The sequence below is a fragment of the Pimephales promelas genome, chromosome 12, assembly GCF_988280905.1.
Source record: "Pimephales promelas chromosome 12, fPimPro1.hap1.1, whole genome shotgun sequence".
Classification (NCBI taxonomy): domain Eukaryota; kingdom Metazoa; phylum Chordata; class Actinopteri; order Cypriniformes; family Leuciscidae; genus Pimephales; species Pimephales promelas.
Genome location: NC_142780.1, coordinates 33578635 through 33598047, shown reverse-complemented (window position 1 = coordinate 33598047; position 19413 = coordinate 33578635). Strand labels below are relative to the sequence as shown.

Genomic DNA, 19413 nt, shown 5'->3' with positions numbered 1-19413 from the left:
CCTGATGATCATTTTCTCCTGGATCCAAAAGCATCTTGAGCTTTAATGGAAGCAGGAACATGATCATCTGCACAAACAGTCACATGATCAATGACACTCTTTCACTTTCTTTAGATTAGCCGCAAAATAATGCACTGAATAGTTGTGTAGAAAATCCCCAAACTTTCAGGTTATTTCCAAGTTTAATTGGGATTACATAATGATCTGCTGAATAGAAGAGATCACAAATGAGGGAACGTTGTCTAGGACTCTCCATCTAAATCTGCATTAATCCTTTTCACATTCATGTGTAAATAAGTTGGACCATTATGGCATTTTTCACATCAGAAACGTCCCTCTTTCTTTCAGGCTTAGTCTTTTAGACTCTCTCTACATAAGTGCATTCATTTGAGTCAGTCATCAGCCTGGCGGCATAAACCCATTCAAAGCGAAACTGCAAAGTGTCAAAGCGAGGAATGGCAACTTCTAATTGCACTGAGACGTTTTAAATCACCTGATATCGACCCTGAGGATAACTGGCACTTTTATTTGTCTCGTCTGCCATCTGCACTCATAGCATGATGCTCGTCCAGTGTTTCTGCTGAACTCCTCTAAAGCGCTGACATGACAGCCAGTTAAATGTCATGAGCATCGTGCTCCTCTTCAAATGAGTCCTGACTTCAGTGAAAGTTCACACCGTTCAAATCATTTACATTTTACATTTATTCATTTAGCTGACGCTTTTATCCAAAGCGACTTACAATGGCTATATATGTCAGAGGTCGCACGCCCCTGCAGCAACTAGTGGTTAAGTGTCTTGCTCAGGGACACATTGGTGTCTCACAGTGGATTCGAACCCGGGTATCTCACACCAAAGGCATGTGTCTTGTGGATAAGACACACTGCGCCATCATCCTTAGTTGCTTTGAAACCTTTCATAAAAAGTTTTAAAGATGCTTTTGATATATAGCCAAAAGCATATATAGCCTATATAAATCATCATATCCAGGGCCTGAAGTTAACTTTTTCGGCCACCGGCCACTGTGGCAGGTGGATTTAAAAGTTCACCTCCCACAGAGACTTTAGTTTTTACCTACCTTTTTTTTGCCTCATAAAGGTGAAATATATATATATATATATATATATATATATATATATATATATATATATATATATATATATATAGTATGCTAACTGAGTAATAGTGTTGTTGAAATTGCACATACTTTTCTTAAAAACTCTTAGGTTGTTCATAATATATTTTGTAGAAGAACAATTCATTTAATATAAAGATTTTTATAATTTACTACTTTGCACCCAAAAAAAAGAGGACTTTTTGTTAGTTATGTAATTTTGCTATGAGTTTACTGGTCTGGCCCCCTTGAGATCAGATTAAGCTGTATGCGGCCCCCAGACCAAAATGAGTTTGACACCCCTGCTACTGTATATACTCAGACCTACCGCAGCTAGTTTGTAAATCACACACGGCTATGTTGATGGCTGATTTAGTCACTGTGATAGATGTGACCAGTAAAGGATAAAATAACACGGAGGTAGCAGGCTACTGCAAACGTTTAGGGGTTTATTTCCACAGGATGGGCTTACAAAAGTAAAGCCAATGCTAACCCAATGGTGGTAAACCAAACATACCAAAAATCAAATAACAAAAAAAAAAAAAAAAAAAAACATACAATAGGGTCACTGCATTTGCCTCTCAAACATTTACAGAGGTCAAGGGCTGACAGATCCTGTTCTCTCACAGAACACCAACTCACATATTAACATATTTATACCCATGGACAGTAAATACCTTGGTGGCCAGCAACAATTAACACATAAAGGGGGATACACAGACATATAATGGCCATTACACACAATAAACAAATATGAAAATACCCAATATACATAAACAAACACCTCAACTAATACTATCAAATGACTTCACTTAATAAATATACTTCTTATAAACACACAAAAGAAAAGCAAGGAAAATAGTCCTTGGAGTTCCCCCGGAGAAGAAACCGGAATGGTTGTGGCCCGATCATCGGAACCATATATATACGACCAATGTTTCCACGCGAACCCCTTTAGACGGTGCACACGCTCACGGGACTATGGACTCAGACGTATCAAACAAACAAACAAAGAGAACGGTAGGAATAAACAACTAAACGTTAAAGAGTTTGCGCACTTAAGTCCAAACGAAAGTTTAAATAAAGTTTATTAAACCAAAATAATGTTGTTGTGTATTCTTTACTGTGAAACAAATTCCATTAAATAAAAACTGACCTGACCCAGGCTCACCAACAGCCACAGTCCCGTAGACTTTTAGTTACAGCGTTCAGGAACCGTTAACTATGAACTAAATTAATATTGTTATTACTGGTAACGTTAGAGTTATTTTCTTCCCAACTCCCAAAATTCATAGTTGCACACGCACACACATCTGTGCGACTGTCAGCGTTACATTACCTCATCCCATCTCACCAACAGTGTAATACTCGCACATCCAAACGTAGTCAGAAAAGGGCCTCATCTTCTTTCTGATCGCATGAACGTTACGAAACAACAGTCGCTGTCATAAATCAGCCGCTCATGAACCTTGCCATTGCCGCCAATTGTCCACTTTGTAAAATGTCTTTTACTTTTCTTTTTCTCATCCTCATCTTTGTGTTGGTTGTTTGTTTCAGCTGGCCTCTTTACCCCAGTAATGTCCCGCCTCATTTTAGCTAAAGTTAACGCAATGGCGGACTTCGTTGAAATGTTAAAATCCTAACGAATCACTCAATTCTCATTGATTGACAGTGTTACCTGCCAATAGCAAAAAAAAATTGCATTTCACTGTGAGGAACTGCAGGCACTCCGGCCGACGCTGAAGTCATGTGCATACCCTATATAGTACAATAAACAAACAGCTCAGTTATTAAAGAAATTCAAATGAACGCAGAAAATAGAAACAAATTATTCTAAATATAAAAACCTAGTATGACATCTAGAACATCTCAATGATGAATAACTATTTCACTCCACTCACATCAGTGGGTCCATTAGCGTCTTGTAAACAAGAAAATGTCTGACCTTTGACCTCAGGGAGGCCCTGAGAGAGACCATGTCCAACGACGAGTTGGGTGAGAGAGAACAGTGGACTCTGTTTGGCAATGAGGCTGAGAAACTGGAGATCGGGGTGATCAGAAACCAGCATGTTGTCCGTGAGCGTGTGGATCGATTCGCGCTGCGCCGGGAGGTGAGTGATCCACACACAGATACTGAGAGAAGAGCGTAAAAACACACCTGCATTCGCTCACTGCTTAGTTTTAAAGAAAAACTTTATCCCATTAAATTATCTGATAGATATCTGTCTATCACACTCTCTATCTAACATTCTGTCTGTCTATCGCTCTCTCCATCTTTCTCTCTGTCTATCGCTCTCTCTCTATCTATAATTCTGTCTGTCTATCTATCTATCTATCTATCTATCTATCTATCTATCTATCTATCTATCTATCTATCTATCTATCTATCTATCTATCTATCTATCTATCTATCTATCTATCTATCTATCACTCTGTCTATTGTTCTATTTCAGCTATAGTTGCCATAGCAGCATTTTTTATTTTGATCTATTTTAACACGATTTACTAAAATAACTTAAGACTAAAATGAAATAAAAAATTTATACAAATATGTTTAGACATTTAAAAAAAAAATTTAATTATAATAAATAAAATAAAATAGGAAGCTTTGTGTGAGAAACAGACTGAAATGTAACGGGTTATTATAGGATTATTATTTATTTAATTTTTTTTAATTAACATTAATGAAAATAAAATAGACATTTGAAATTATTAAATAAAATAAAAAAAACATTTCCTATTTTATTTAATCATTTGACAAGGCAAAAATGTAGCTCACTAAAAAAAAAAAATCTGTGAAAAATCTCTTGTAAATCTCTGAAATAAAAGTTGATGACAAAAACACAGCCAAGGTATTAAAACCTTAACTAAAATTAAAATATTTAGAAAATCTAAAAATAAAAACCAATTCAAAATATTAATAAAACCTGTAATAGTATTTCAATGATACTAAAATAATGCTGTTGTTTTAAATGTAAGTCATTTTTTAAGCTTTAGAACGATATCAGAGTGTGTAAATTGCTGAGAGCTGTGTGTTATTCTTCTCTCCTCATGTTCACACACAGGCCGAGAGAAAAGCTGCAGTGCACATGAAGTTTATTGAGGATTTGAGCATGAAGGCTCCTGACTTCCCCGTCCCGCTGCGATCGCACTCGGTGTGGGCCGGCATGGATGTCAAATTCTCCTGTACGGTTCAGGGCTGCCCGATTCCTAGCGTCACATGGTGAGAGTCTCGACAAGCCTACATCTCCACAGATCTCGTCCATCATACCAGCGTCATGTGACTCTTGTCGACAGGTATAAGGATGACGTTCCTCTGCGAGGATCCCTGCCCTGGAACTACAAGCTGATGCAGAAGTTCGGCCTCAACGTGTTGGAGATCAGAAGGTGAACTTCAAAACCTGAATATTAAACTGACTTCAATCAACATTATTTTAGTGTCATTTTATCGGAAGACTTTATAATATGGTCTCGTTTGTTTATCTACTGCTTTAACTAAAGTCAACTAACAAGGATCTATATGTTTACTACATTTATTAACCTTTCTTAATGTTAGTTATTAAAAATGTTCATGTTTATATTCACGTACATTAGCTAATGTTTACAACTTTTGATGAAATTTATTAGAAATGCTTGAAAATGTATTAATAAATGCTGAAGAAGTATTAACTAATGAAACCTTAAAGTAAACTGTTAGTTTTTATTAATATTTTGAACACATTTTTGTTGTTATATTTTTCATTTTTATTTAGTTGAAAGTTTAGTAATTTTGTTGTGTTTTTGTCATTTTAGGGTTTTTTTGTACTGTCAAATTTATCACGATTAATCACATCTACATAAAAGTTTGTGTATATACTGTATGCACACACACACACACGTATATATATATATTATATTTGCAAACGTTTATGTAAGATGCGATTAATCGATTTGACAGCGATAGTTTTATGTTTTGTTTTTGTTTTTTATAGTAAAAAGCTGAAATAAAATGCGTAAGCTTTTAAAAAAGAACATACATTATTTTCGGATTTGATTTGTTACAACTTTTGTTATGTTGAAATGGCAACAAAAAAAAAGATAAAATAAGTGAGAGAAAAAATCAGTTATATTATCTGAAAGATACACATCTTCATATTATTATAAGATATTAAAAAAAAATGCATACATGCTTTTTGTTTAGTTGTGCTTTAGTCATGCCCATTTAGTTTTCTTTGTTTTCAGATGTTCTGCTGAAGATGCCGGAGAATACAAGGTCATAGTGAAGAGTTCCCTGGGAGAGGCGACGTCCTGCGCCAGTCTGCTAGTTAACTGTGAGTTGATGTTCATCAGGTTATTTAGGTGTTGCTTGACTTGTTCAAGGTCTACAAAGCTGCCATTTAATTGATCCCAAACTAATCGAAGCTATCACTATTGCTAGGAGACAATACATATTTATTAGTGCAGTCGTTAGTCAAGTGTATTTATATAGCGCTTTTCACAATATAGATTGCATCAAAGCAGCTTCACAGTATCAATCAAAACATAATAACAATGTTCATTTCTTAGTGGAAAAACATCCACGTTTGATAGAGCTAATCAATGGTATTACTGATTGGTTAATTCATTTGAATATCCCCAACTGAGCAAGCCAAAGGCAACAGTGGCAAGGAACCAAAAAACTCAAAGGTGACCCAATGGTGTCCTAAAACTCCATCAGTTGACCCAATGGTGTTCAATCACGCAAAACGAAATTTACAACGCTTTATCTGTAGAGTGGAAACGGGATCCTCCATAGGGAGAGGCTAGTTGGCATTTCAGCACTGCATTGGTGTTAGATTAGGTGCACAATGAAGTCTGGTCATTCTCAAGAGCTGTCTAAGCTATTGAACTCTTATTGGCTGCATTAATGAAAAGATTGTGTTGCAACGCCAAATATTTTTTACCCTTTATTCTTCCATTTGCAGCACACGAAGGAGCAGAAGCAAAACTGAAGCGCTTGTGGACTCCCAGTAAGTGCCTTTCCTCTTCATAATGCATAAACATGGATGCCTTTTGGAGTACTTTAAAGGGTTAGTTCACCCAAAAATGAAAATGGTGTCATTAATGACTCACCCTCAGCTTGTTCCAAGACCTCCGTTCATCTTCAGAACACAGTTTTAAGATATTTTAGATTTAGTCCAAGAGTTTTCTGTCCCTCCATCGAAAATGTATGTACGGGATACTGTCCTTGTCCATAAAGGATAAAGACATCATCAAAGTAGTCCATGTGACACAATGTTTTGAAGCATTGAAAATACATTTTGGTCCATTGGAAAAAGTTTTGAAGCATTCGAAAATACACATGTAAAATGTCAATTATTATATCATTACTCCAGTCTTCATTTTACAACATATTCAAACAGTAAACAATTCTTTTAAAGTGTAATATTATTGCTGTTTTTACTGTATTTATATGTCTTGGGGAGACAAAATCATAAAAAATTATACGATGCATGCTTAAGAATTGTATATATTGATATATTGTACAGACCATTTTGCAAGATGTGGTCCAGAAACACTTCTTTTTTCAGTTTGTAACTGTTTTCTTTATTTCACATGTAAAGAAATCATCTTAAAGATGTTTGTTTAACTTTTTGATTCAGTTTTATATTTTCTGTTGGTTGTATTTTATCCCAGCTTTTATGTAGTGTTAAAAAACTGAAACAGGAAGTGCTTCTGGACCAGTCTTGTTTACATCTTGCAAAATGGTCTATATTGAGATATTGAGCCTAGCAACCACCCATAATACCCCAGCATAGTGGCACTGAGTTTTGCATGGAGACACACTTTTGGGCAGCAAAAACGACTCGATTACTCCAGTCCATCCAATATAGCAACAGCAGTTTCAAACAAATCTGAATTCCCATTACAGCCCTTCTGCTGATATGAGAGAACATCACTATTCATTTGCAAGCGTCTAGAATTGTGTTGTCGAATTACAACGACACACATCACTTCCAATTCCATCTCGATTCAATTCCTAGCTAAACAAATAGCGTGTCTTCTCAAACGTTGACACATCGGCCCTCTGTGACGTCCCCTGCGCTGGGCTGTGGCATTTGTCTCATTACACTAATATTTGTCCTCGTCCTTGGGATGGTTTATGGTGCCGTTTGCCAGGAATTGAAACTCAAAAGAAAATTAAACAATTTTTCCAATGACACTTCTGTGGTTGCTCCCGCTTGTACGACATATGCCTTAATTGAGTCCCTTCTTGCATTCATTTCCACTGCCTGCCGAAGGCAAGACGAACACGAACAAAAGCTACTTACTGCCTGTCACTTCACAAATGTAATTAAAAGTGAGTGGATTGAAACATTAACGACTTGATTCCTGTAGAAACTACTCAAGCAAGACTTTTTTCTCCTTCTGAGTGAAGGTGAAGTGAACAGTGTGGGCAAAATCTAATTACACTGTGTAAGTAGTTTTATATCAAAGAAATGGAATCGTGATTTTTACTGGAAATACCAGCGCAAACTCACGACTAATTCATTTCGAGTGAGAACGATGTGACTAATTCGTAGCCTGGCTCCCGCCCTCCTACGTACTTCAGCTCAATTTTAATTTACCCTCAGTACTGCGTCTGGGTTTGTGGTGTATTTGGTTTTTTACCAGTCCAGTCAGCGAACAGAGGGAGTGGCTGAGAACGATGACGTTGATGTCGTGTGCTAGTTTGAGTCATCATACCTCACGCCCAAACCTCAGTGATTGGTTATTGTAGATCTTGAGTGACTCTGGGGCCTGGGCAGATCCAATATTTTTAAACTTCAACAAAACCTTCCTACAAAAAAGTTAACGCTTGTCATAGATATCCATAATAAAGGCTAGATGCCTTACGACGGAGTCTCTATCGTCATCACCGGCGGCCATCTTGTCACAGGCAAGCTTTCAGGCGGGCTCTCTGATGTACTGTAAGATGAGTGATCAGCACTCTTATCACTCAAACACAAATAATCTTATGTTGAAATCTTGACGGATTTACAAACGGTTTGGTTTCTTACAAACATTATTAACGTGGCTATAATTCTGGATGATTGGTTATTGATACACTTATTATTCATAAGTGTGCAGTGTCATAACTACATCTCTTGATGTTTATAACAAACGAAAACAGTTAAAAATCGGTAGAAAATTGAGCAAGTTATGGTTATTTAAAAGGTACCACACCATTAAAACACAATGTTATGAGAGAGCGAGCTGCCTGTGACAAGATGGCCGCCAGGTGTGGACGTCGACCTTCATTGGCTAGAAGCGCGGACGAGACATCTAGCCTTTATTATGTACTTCTATGAGACTCTTTGTACAAATGAAATGTCAGAGAGTCTGGTGGGACCAGGCTAGCTAATTCATACGATTTGTCTAAACCCAAGTGATGGGTAGGTTTGGGGGCGGGGTCAGGGCTAGGTCAATCGTAGAAATTCCTACGAATTGAGTACCTTGTAAAATATAGCAAACGAGTGAGGTCATATGAATTAGCCACCGCGTAAAATACGAACGAATTCCCATCGGGAATTGGAAATCGGGTTGGAAATTCAAGTTAAAGGATGTTTAGTAAGTTTAACGATGTATAGTAATGCAAGATACGAAATTTATCCGGAAATGCCGATTCCAAAATTCCAGTAGCACCTCATTGCAGTACACAAGATCCAGGGGGCGGAGTCGGATCCAGATCTGAGGGGTGGAGTTGGGTAAGTTTAGGGGTGGGTTTAGGGATCAGGGGGTGGAGCTGGGTAGGTTTATATGTAAGGTGGGAGGAGTTGGATCTGGATCCGACTCCTCCCCGTGGATTTCATGTTCTGCAGTGAGGATCATCTCGATTATTCAGGATGATATCTGCCAACACCGATACTAATACCGATAGTTTAATTTTCTAATGCTTTCAAAAGTAGGGACTTCGGTACCAAGTCGGTTCTGAAATTTAAAAAAAAATGTGACGATATCAGCATAGCATTTTGAGCGCTGTTGAATGGGTTCTGATTGGCCATTGCCTTCACGCGCACAACATACTTCTTCATTTCCGGTTTCTATAGTCCCGGTCCCAGTTCCAGAGCCGGATGCTCAGCTGGACTCAACCTTTCCTCCAACATTTGTGAAAGAGGGTGAAAGCTTGTTTCTGCAGTGCAGCTTCACCTCCGCTTTACTGCCGTTCCAACAGGACGTGTCTTGGTACAGAGACGGTGAGACATTTGATGTGGTTTTCCATTTCTAATGCAAAGACATTCAGGCATTTTAACCTGTGATCCAATGAACAATGTACTTTTAGCTGATGCTTTTGTTCAACGTGACTTCCTGTGTGATCAGGGGTGGTCGTGCGCGAGTCGAGTCGTGTGGAGCTGCAGACGGGCCTGCGATCGGCCAGCCTTAGCCTGAAGCACGTGCACAAGGAACATGAGGGCCTGTACACCATCCGCCTGCGCACTTGGGATGGGTCCGTCGAGCACAGCGCCTTCGTCTATGTCAAAGGTCAGATCCTGCAAATCATTAGAACATAGATTTAAAAGTAAAAAGCTGGTGAAAATGGTATCCTGCACCTTAAAGCATATTGCAAAACTAGTGTTACATAGTCAAGTATTGGACATCTAAAAAAAAATCACTTTCACGTCACTAAATCAGTTTTGTTTGACTTTTGCTCTCAGGCAGAGCGAGAAAGAGTGGGACTTAAAGGTGCAATGCGTAATATTTCTGAGGTTCTATTGACAGAAATGCAATATAAGATCCATAACTATGTGTATCAAGACCTTACTCAATGAACCGTTATGTTTTTATTACCTTAGAATGAGACATTTATATCTACATAACCGTGAGCACCCCCTTCTATGAAGGTCGACATATTGTGATGTCACGTTTCTACCGTAGCCGACAGCGAACAAACAGCTCTATAGAGCGCGTTTCGTCACTACCTTGAAAGAGGTGTGGTGATCTTATTCCTAAAATTCCTTGAAAGTAATCATGGGTAATGTCTTTTTTCATGGCAAATTCTTCTGTTATACAATTATTTTAAAACTAAGTTGAAGTAATGCGGGCTGACGGCTTCAACTGAAGCAAATAACATCGATTAACAACCTCGTAGCTCACAATACGGCTGACTTTAAGGGGTCTTAAGTTATCATTAAAAATAGTTTTTACTTATGGAAACCTTCCGGGAGTTCCCACATTTTTTTATTTAAAAAAAATTATTACGTTAAATAAAAAAGTTTTGATATTAAAAATCTATGGAGTTTCCAGTTTTCCGTTTTTTTAATTGAGAAATAAAAATAGACACTACTGACGGTTTTATTATTGTTAACTAAAACTATTTAAAAAATGTTTGGGGGTAATTGAATTAAAGCTGAAATATTGTGTGTCTGTGTGTACTGTGTATATATATATATATATACATATACTGTATATTCACAAACTTTTATGTAAGATGTAATTAATCGCGATGAATCGATTTGACGGCACTAATAATTATAAATAATACCAAAATAACACTGAGTGAGATGCATTGATCTTGGGAGAGTTTGATCTGGTAGCAAACTTTGGTATCTTGACAATCCTGAGTGCAATTTAAGTGCAGTTTCATCTCAAGCTTAATGCACTCTGGGAGAAGTTATTAAACTGATGTCCTGTATGATTTCTCTGTGTGTGTAGATGGATCCGCAGTTGTGGTCGGTGCTCCAGGTTCTCCTCTACAGCTGGAGAGCTCTGATGTGAACCGAGATTATGTCTTCCTCACGTGGACGCCTCCCAGTGCAGACGGAGCTGATGCTGTTCAGGGTTACTTCATCGAGAGGTGAAACATGATCCATGATCTTCTTCAGAGAGATCAGAGCTGTTTCTCTTTAGGCATAAAACTTGAAATAGGAGAGAGTACAAGTGCCTAACTTTCCTGTCTCCTAGCAACATGCTGCTTTACTCTACAATGTTCTGCCTGTTTTTGTTTAGTTGTTACAGATAATTGTATGTTATTATGACAGCTGATGGGGTCCAAAAAGACTGAGACCGCCAATGAAAATGTTTCTGTTTTACTGCATTTCACAATGTCTTAGTATTTGGTTTAATTGCTTTATTGAGTTAGAGGGTGCTCTGAGTGGTTGCTAGGGTGTAGCTAAGGGATTGCAAAATTCTGATCGTTTTTTAATGCATTACTGTTGCTAGGGTGTTCTGAGTGGTTGCTAAGGTGTTATTAGGGGGTGCAAAGTTCTTAGTGTTTTTTAACACACTTCAATGCTGTTGCTAGTGTGTTCTGAGTGGTTACTATGTTGTTAGGGGATGCAAAGCTCTGGGTGGTTTTAATGCATTGCTATGCTGTTACTAGGGAGTTCTGAGTGGTTACTAGGGTGTTGCTATGGGATTGCAAAATTCTGATCTTTTTTATGCATTGCTGTTGCTAGGGTGTTCTTTGTGGTTGCTAGGGTGTTATTAGGGGGGTGCAAAGTTCTTAGTGTTTTAACACACTTCAATGCTGTTGCTAGTGTGTTCTGAGTGGTTACCATAGTGTTGTTAAGGGATGCAGAGTTCTGGGTAATTTTAATGCATTGCTATGCTGTTACTAGGGAGTTCTGAGTGGTTACTAGGGTGTTGCTAAGGGATTGCAAAATTCTGATCGTTTTTTTATGCATTACTGTTGCTAGGGTGTTCTGAGTGGTTGCTAAGGTGTTATTAAGGGGTGCAAAGTTCTTAGTATTTTTAACACACTTCACTGCTGTTGCTAGTGTGTTTTGAGTGGTTACTATGGTATTGTTTGGGGATGCAAAGTTCTGTTTGGTTTTAATGCATTGCTATGCTGTTACTAGAGAGTTCTGAGTGGTTACTAGGGTGTTGCTATGGGATTGCAACATTCTGATTGTTTTTTATTTATAGCTGTTGCTAGAGTTTTCTGAGGGGTTGCTAGGGTGGGCAAATTCTGAGTTATTTTTAATGCATTTCTATTACGTTTCTGGGTGTTCTGATTGGTTACCCCAGGGTGTTGCTAGGTGAATGCAAAGTGTTTTTAATGCATTGTTTTTCTGTTGCTAGGGGTTTCTGAGTGGTTACTAGGGCATTGCTTGGGTATTGCAAAGTTCTTTGGGGATTGCGGAGTATTTTATGTATTGCTGTCGCGAGGGGGTTCTGGGTGGTTGGTGGGGGGGATGGAAAGTTCTGAGTTTATTTTTAATGCATTGATATTCTGTTGCTAGGGTGTTTTGAGTGGTTGCTAGGGGGATGCAAAATTCTTAGTTACTTTAGTCCATTGGTATGCTGTTAATAAAGCCCAATGTATCCTTCTGCTGCAAACTCACGCTGTACCTACGGCGTAGGCTGTTTGTAGCGCACGTAGTTGTGCACCTCTCAAAAATTTTTACAATGTGTCAATTCTACTGCAAGCACTGTGATTGGTCTGCGGGAGAACTTCCTCGCTCGGGTTTCACATGCTCCCTCTGCATGTGTAATTGCACGTCAACGTGGACAACGCAAAAGTATGAATGAAAACTGACATGTAGCCTACAGCGGTGTAGGTCTGACGCAGAAGTATAAATCAGCCTTAAGCTATGTTCTCTGACTGTTGTGGTGAGGGTGTTGCTAGAGGATTGCAAAGTTCTGAGTGTTTTTTATGCATTGCTGTTGTTAGGGTGTTCTGAGTGCTTGCTAGCTGGATGCAAAGTTCTGAGTGGTTTTAATGCATTGCTACACCGTTACTAGGGTGTTTCGTGTGGTTGCAAGGGTGTTGCTACGTGGTAAGGTGTTCTGAGGCTCTAAGGTTTTCATGGGTTGTTCCTATGGCGTTGCTAAATGGTTGGCAACAGCTATGGAATAAATAAAGCTGCAAAGTTAATAAATGAATATTATGACATGCTCACATCCCTATTTCTTTCATGCAGGTGTGACATCGGTGTTGGGAAGTGGGAACGCTGTAATGACATCATCCAGAGGGTGTGTCAGTATCCCGTAATGGGACTGAAAGAAAACACAATGTACCAGTTCCGAGTGTGCGCAGTCAACCAGGCAGGAGTGGGACGCCCGTCTAAACCCACTGACCCCATCATGACCTCTGACCCCCTGGAGCCCAGCAGGACGACGGGTAAGAACACCTAAACGAAGCCTTCAGATCATGTGTTTACCTTATCTCTGATCTTCTCCTCATCTCGCTCTTCTTCAGTGGTGAAGGTGGAGCGTGGGAGAGAGATTGTGATCACTAAGGACCAGCTGGAGGGTGAGTAGATCACGACGCTCATGATTTCACCCGTTGCAGTCGCTTAGAGATAACAAGTCAAAATTCTGCACTCACAGCAGGAGCAAACTTAGATTGACTGTACAGGGATCCTGAGATAGCCTTTATCACGTGTCGTTTCATTGCATCAAGTCTGGGAAGTCAAAAGGCACAGTGTAGGGTTCACTGGGGCATATTTCATGCTAAAATCAAAATGTGGCATAGTCACATTGTACTTACAATAGGTTTAAATAGGTACTGAGTATTATTAATTACTGTAACTATGTACTTACTATAGAGTTAGGCAATATTAGGGTTTAGGGTTAGTTACTTGTTATTATGCTAAATTTATTTTTATCACTGACTATAGCAAGTACATGTAGTAATGTGTAACTATATCACCTTAAAATAAAGTGTTAAATGAAAATATTTTAGGACCATAAGGAGTGACATTGTTTATGACAATTAAACAATATATCATGAGTGTATTTCAAAAGTAATAATAAATACTAGGGCTGCATTAATCGCATCCAAAATAAAAGTCTGTGTTTACATAATATATTTGTGTGTGCTGTATGTAATTATTTTGTATATATAAATACCTATGCATGCATGTATATATTTAAGAATTATTTGCGCTTAAATTCTGTATATATATATAAATACATAATCTATATTATATATAAAATAAATATTTTATATATGAATAACACATTTTCTTAAATATATACATGCATGAGTTTGTATTTATATATACAAAATAATTATATACAGCACACACAAATATATTATGTAAACACAGACTTTTATTTTGGATGCGATTAATCGCAATTAATTTTTGCACAGCCCTAATAAATACTTATACCTACATACACTACATATATATATATATATATATGTGTGTGTGTGTGTGTGTGTGTGTGTGTGTGTGTGTGTGTGGCAGTATATAAATAACATAAATAAATGCATTACAGTATTGAGAAGCTAAGAACAGTGAAAATTAAAAAAAATGGATATAATTAAAAATTATAGTTTTAGGATACTGATGCTATTATAGCATCATTGATGTGCCACTATAGCTGTGCTATTAATATTGAAAAAATATAGTATTTGTTTATTAAAAACAAGTTTATTTTTAATATAAGTTTTATTTGTATTAAAACTATATAAAATGTGTATTATCTCAAATAACAAAAAGGTTATGGTTTTGGTTTTAGATTTAGCTAACGATAACAACCCTGCAGGATCCATCACTTAATTTAAATGCAAACTATTTATTTAATATTAAGGGAAATTATGGCCTGGACATGATCTTGACAGGATTCGTGAGATCCACCCTTTCCAACTATTGATTTGTTGCTCCCGCTGTCTCTTTTGAGACGTATTTCTTTTTCATGAATTAACCGCCCTAAAAAATTTATAGCTCAGACAGTTATGATGATGAATTTGTTCTGTTTCAGAGAGCAGATCTGATATAAAGCATTCACAGGTGGTCTGCGCTCCCCGGTATGGCAATAGCCATAAAGACCGTGGCAGTTTTATACGCATTCAGCATTAAAACGGTGATGATGTGTCTCTAGCTGAGCTGCTAACTGCCATGGCAACACCAGGGACTCATGGGCCATTATGATGCGCCATTAAGAGCCCATATGAACCTGTTCTTTTTAAAGAATAAAGGGTTTTATTGATCTATTTTGTGTGTATGTGAATCTGAGTGTGTTGTGTGTCTGTGTATGAGTGTTGTGTTTGTGGTGTGTGTGCACTCTAAAAATGCTGAGTTGTTTTAACCCAACTTTGGGTCAAATATGAACAAACCCAAATGATGGGTTAATTTTATTGAAAAATGTAACCCAATGGCTGTGGGTTTGTCCATATTTGACCCAAATTTGGGTTAAAACAACCCAGCAATTTTTAGAGTGTGTGTGTGTGTGTGCTATATGCATGTTTGTGTTTGTTTGATTGTGTGCGTGCATGCATTCCTTTAAGAAAAAAGGAATATTGCCATTTTTTTCTTTCAGTAAACGCTGAGATATTACAGGTCAAATACTGAATGTCCTTAAACAGACATTGTGTTGCTATTACACAATAGTTGTTCTAACCAATATTTATATTTAGTGAAACCAGGTATCTTTATATTGCCGTGTCCATACCGTTACCCGTTCTCCATCAGGCCCTCGCTCTTCTCCTCCGGTTCTCAGTGTTTCCCCTCTGCCTCCTGCAGGTCGAATCCGAGTGCCCTTTCCCCCCACCGATGTGCGAGTGTGTGAGCTGAGCGACACCTACGCTGTGCTGAGCTGGACTGAACCGGATCCGCGGGGCAGAGAGTCCCTCACCTACGCCGTGGAGCGGGTGAGAGTTGATCTTCGTCCCACACACGGCTCTCAGCTCAGCTCATTAAGACTGGCCCTGCGGGGGTCCTGCGCTTCTGCGTTTGTAGTTTTATCCTCAACCGCAGGCCTTAAAGTTGCGTTGGCTTTACACACTGAGCCAGCGGGCCAAATTAACACTGCACTTTGACTAGTTGGATAATTAGAGGCAGTGAATGCTGAATCCTGGGTGGCAGCAGGTGCAAAGCGAACGCATCATTAAACTACGGAGATCTTAACGCTGCTCATCCGTGTTATGTGACGGATGCATAATGTGTTTCCTCTTGACCTCAAAGCACTCGCTTGCTGTTTTTCTGAGATGTTGCTTCGGTCTGATAATGTGACTTTGAGTAGGAAGAACTAATAGATTCATTGCAATTCATGCACAACATGCTTAATTTAAAAACTAAAGAGCAATTCTGAGATGGATAAAAGTGAGTGCTTAATGAATGTTAAGTTAAACTTATTCAGGTTGATGGTTTCGGTGTTATTTTAGTATTATTATTTATTCGTATTTTGAATTAGATTCGTAATTTGATTTTTGTTTTCGTATATTATGTGCTTTTGATATTTTATTTCCTAGTGAAACATAAATATACTAAAATGTACTTATAATACATTTAATTTATGCTAAGTAAACTACAAATGCATTTACATATCTATGTATTTAATATAAATACCCTGCAATAGTACGTTTGGTATGTTAAATAGAGTCTGTTAAATTGGAACTACTACTGTAATTTTGTACTTAATGTACTTTAGTTATCTGGAAGTGGTGCTGAAACATACTTATTATTATATAGTGTATTTAATTAACTCTTGCATGTGTACTTTAGGTACACTTTTAATATTGCATTTAAAGACTCGTGTTATATAGTGATATTAACCCTCTGGGGTTGTTCGGCCCAAATGGACCCGAAAAATTTAAATATATATTTTTTTAAATCACAGCTTCCTCGCAATGGTCTGAAATTTGGTGACTTTGTTGGTATTTGGTATTTGAACACCCAAAAAAATTGGGGACAGGATGTGAATAGTCTAAGTGGTTGTAAAAAAAATAGTCACACTTGGGGTGTTCGGGTCCAAATGGACCCGCATGGAAAATGGATGGGAAATTGGCAAAAATGTGAAAATACTGAGTTTTTTTGTGCGTACAATCTACAAATCAGCAACGATCTTGAAAAAAAGCACACAACAGTGAAGGGGTGAATCTATAAAACATCAAGAGTGCAAAACAGACACACACACACACACACACACACACAAACACACTTTTATACGCAAACACACCAAAAAAATTCAGATTATACGTTTTGCATTTTTAAAATGCTCAGTTTGTCCACCAGATGGCATCCATGTCATTTCAAAAATTGCTTTTATGAGGCCTAGGCTTGACTCTTAAATGAAATACAGCTTTAAAAAATTTTTTAAAATATATATATTTTTATATTTTTTCTATTATGTTCAATGGGGGGAAATTTTGTCATAATTATTGCATTAATACTAATTATATTTTTTTTATTTTTTTTGAAATTTTTTCAAAACACCAAAAAAGAAAAGAAAAAATATTATAGAAAACGAGTAAAAAAAAAAAATCATGATTTTTTTTTTATTTATTTTTTTTAAAATATGAATCCCGCCCTTTGGGTCCATTTGGACCCGAACACCCCGAGTGTGACTCTGAAACGAACAACCCCAGAGGGTTAAAACATATTTACAGCTTAATATTAAGAAATGTGCATTGTGTAATAAAGAAGTACTCCAAATAAATTGCAATTATAATATTTAAACCAGTGAGTCTAAAGTAATATGTCAGTAAATATGTTTGTAGTATACTCATGAAATAAATGTATTTTAAATACATTTTGATAGGTTTTTTCACTAGGGTTTCTTTTATTTTAACATCGGTAGTTTTTTTTTCAGTTTAAGGCTTTCATCTAATATTTATATTCTAATATCATTATTATTTTAATTGGTGAATGTAATTTAATTTTTCATAGTTTTAGTTCTGGGTTTAGTTGACAATAATAGTACTGGATGAGTGAAAACGTATTCTAAAAATTATTCATTATTCTATGATTGCCATTTTGAACTTGCAGTAACTCTCTCCAGCATATGTTAAATTAGCTTGGTGGAAAGTTCATGTTGTAGAGCAGATAAAATGACCCAACAGGCATTTTTCAAGTTTAGCTTCTCAGTTTCACAAGGCCTTCAGCACTACAAAAGGTCAGGATCCTTCTGGCTTTTTGAGGGCAGTTTTAAAGTTTCACATCATCTCTTCATGACTCAGTGTAAAAGTGCTCGCAGTAATCCGTTCTCAGAGCAGAGGAGGCACAGTCGTCCAATATAAGACAAGAAAGAGCTCCAGCCGCTTGCCGACTCTGTAATGAGCAGGAGAAAGCGCACACTGCCACAGGACATGCACTTTATTGGACTTTTTATAAGAAGCACCATAATAAAACTGTCTAGTTCATCCGGATCATCGGAAATTGTGGGGGCAGAAATACATATAAATGAAAAAGATTTAAATGTCCATTTACCAGTGCATGTTTTATTAAGAGAAGATTGCAATAGTTTATCATCATTGAGACTTCCTATTTAAAACTCCAATCCGTAACTTTTTAGCTGCTTAGCTCGATTCAAAACGGTAAGCTTGTAATAATGTTTTTAATTCCAATGGTACTGGTGGATTTCAGCGGGAAATTCGAGTATGTGTCATTACGTCACATCTATACACACACATCTGTACACATCACGAAGAGTCTCGGCTAGTCGGCTATATTGAGTTATTAAGTCACATCGGTACACATCAAGAAAAACTACGGACTGCAGCTTTAATGCACTTGTAATATATAGTTAATTTATTTATAGTTAAAAAAAATTATTTTATACAGTATATATATATATATAGGGCTGTGAATCTTTGGGTAGACAGCGAATCGATTCGATTCACGATTCATAGGTTTTCGATTCAAGAACGATTTGTGCAAATTCAGAACGATTCAATTCGATGCGATTCGCATCCAAATTCAATGCGATTCGATTAATTCGATTCTTAATTTTTTTATATGCATTATAGTATTATTTCAATGCTTCACCCAATGGGTCTTTGTCTGGGTTTGAATTAGCCTACACAGTGGCCTTCGGGGGTCAGATAGTGGGGATTTTGTCCATTGTTAATGTTAGTTCATGCTTGTTTTTAAATTTTAATTAATATATTATTGATTGATTATATATTATAATATATTATGAAAAAAATTCAATGGCCTACAAATTAGAATTTGTAGAAACCTACCTAAGTAGCCAATATTTTGAAAAAGGCTTTTAAAGTATTGCATTAAATGACTACATGCACAAATGAATGGAGACGTTTTCATTAGTTTCATTTTGCGTCCTCTCAGTGCACTCGTTAACATCTTTTCACTTGATTTTTCTCGCGCTCGGCCCCATAGCTCTCATGTAACTACAGGTTTTTGAGCAGTCCATGTTTGAGCTCTCCAGCTGAGCTCTCTATCGAGAAAGCAGTAGTTTTGAGGCAAACCGCTCAAGCCATAGATAAAGCTGCCATGCCATGGCGTGGGCACTATGAAATATATATATATATATATATATATATATATATATATATATATATATATATACACACACACACACAAACACAGAAAGGAAATTAGTTTGATTCCCAGGGAAAACAAATACTTGCTAAATGTTTCCCTTGAATGTACTGTCACTTTGGATACATTAT

The 19413-nt window shown here is 37.2% G+C and overlaps 1 protein-coding gene across 1 annotated transcript in view; it reads left to right on the top strand.

Annotated features, from left to right (window-relative positions):
* The window catches only part of myom3 (myomesin 3), a 63076-nt gene that overhangs the window by 16039 nt on the left and 27624 nt on the right, over window positions 1-19413 (top strand). Inside the window, exons 4-14 of the mRNA XM_039688891.2 lie at window positions 3070-3223; window positions 4178-4335; window positions 4410-4499; window positions 5334-5422; window positions 6056-6100; window positions 9161-9307; window positions 9432-9593; window positions 10764-10905; window positions 12974-13173; window positions 13252-13305; window positions 15524-15651. Coding sequence (XP_039544825.2) covers window positions 3070-3223; window positions 4178-4335; window positions 4410-4499; window positions 5334-5422; window positions 6056-6100; window positions 9161-9307; window positions 9432-9593; window positions 10764-10905; window positions 12974-13173; window positions 13252-13305; window positions 15524-15651 — 1369 coding nt within the window. The remainder of the gene's footprint in view (window positions 1-3069; window positions 3224-4177; window positions 4336-4409; window positions 4500-5333; window positions 5423-6055; window positions 6101-9160; window positions 9308-9431; window positions 9594-10763; window positions 10906-12973; window positions 13174-13251; window positions 13306-15523; window positions 15652-19413) is intronic.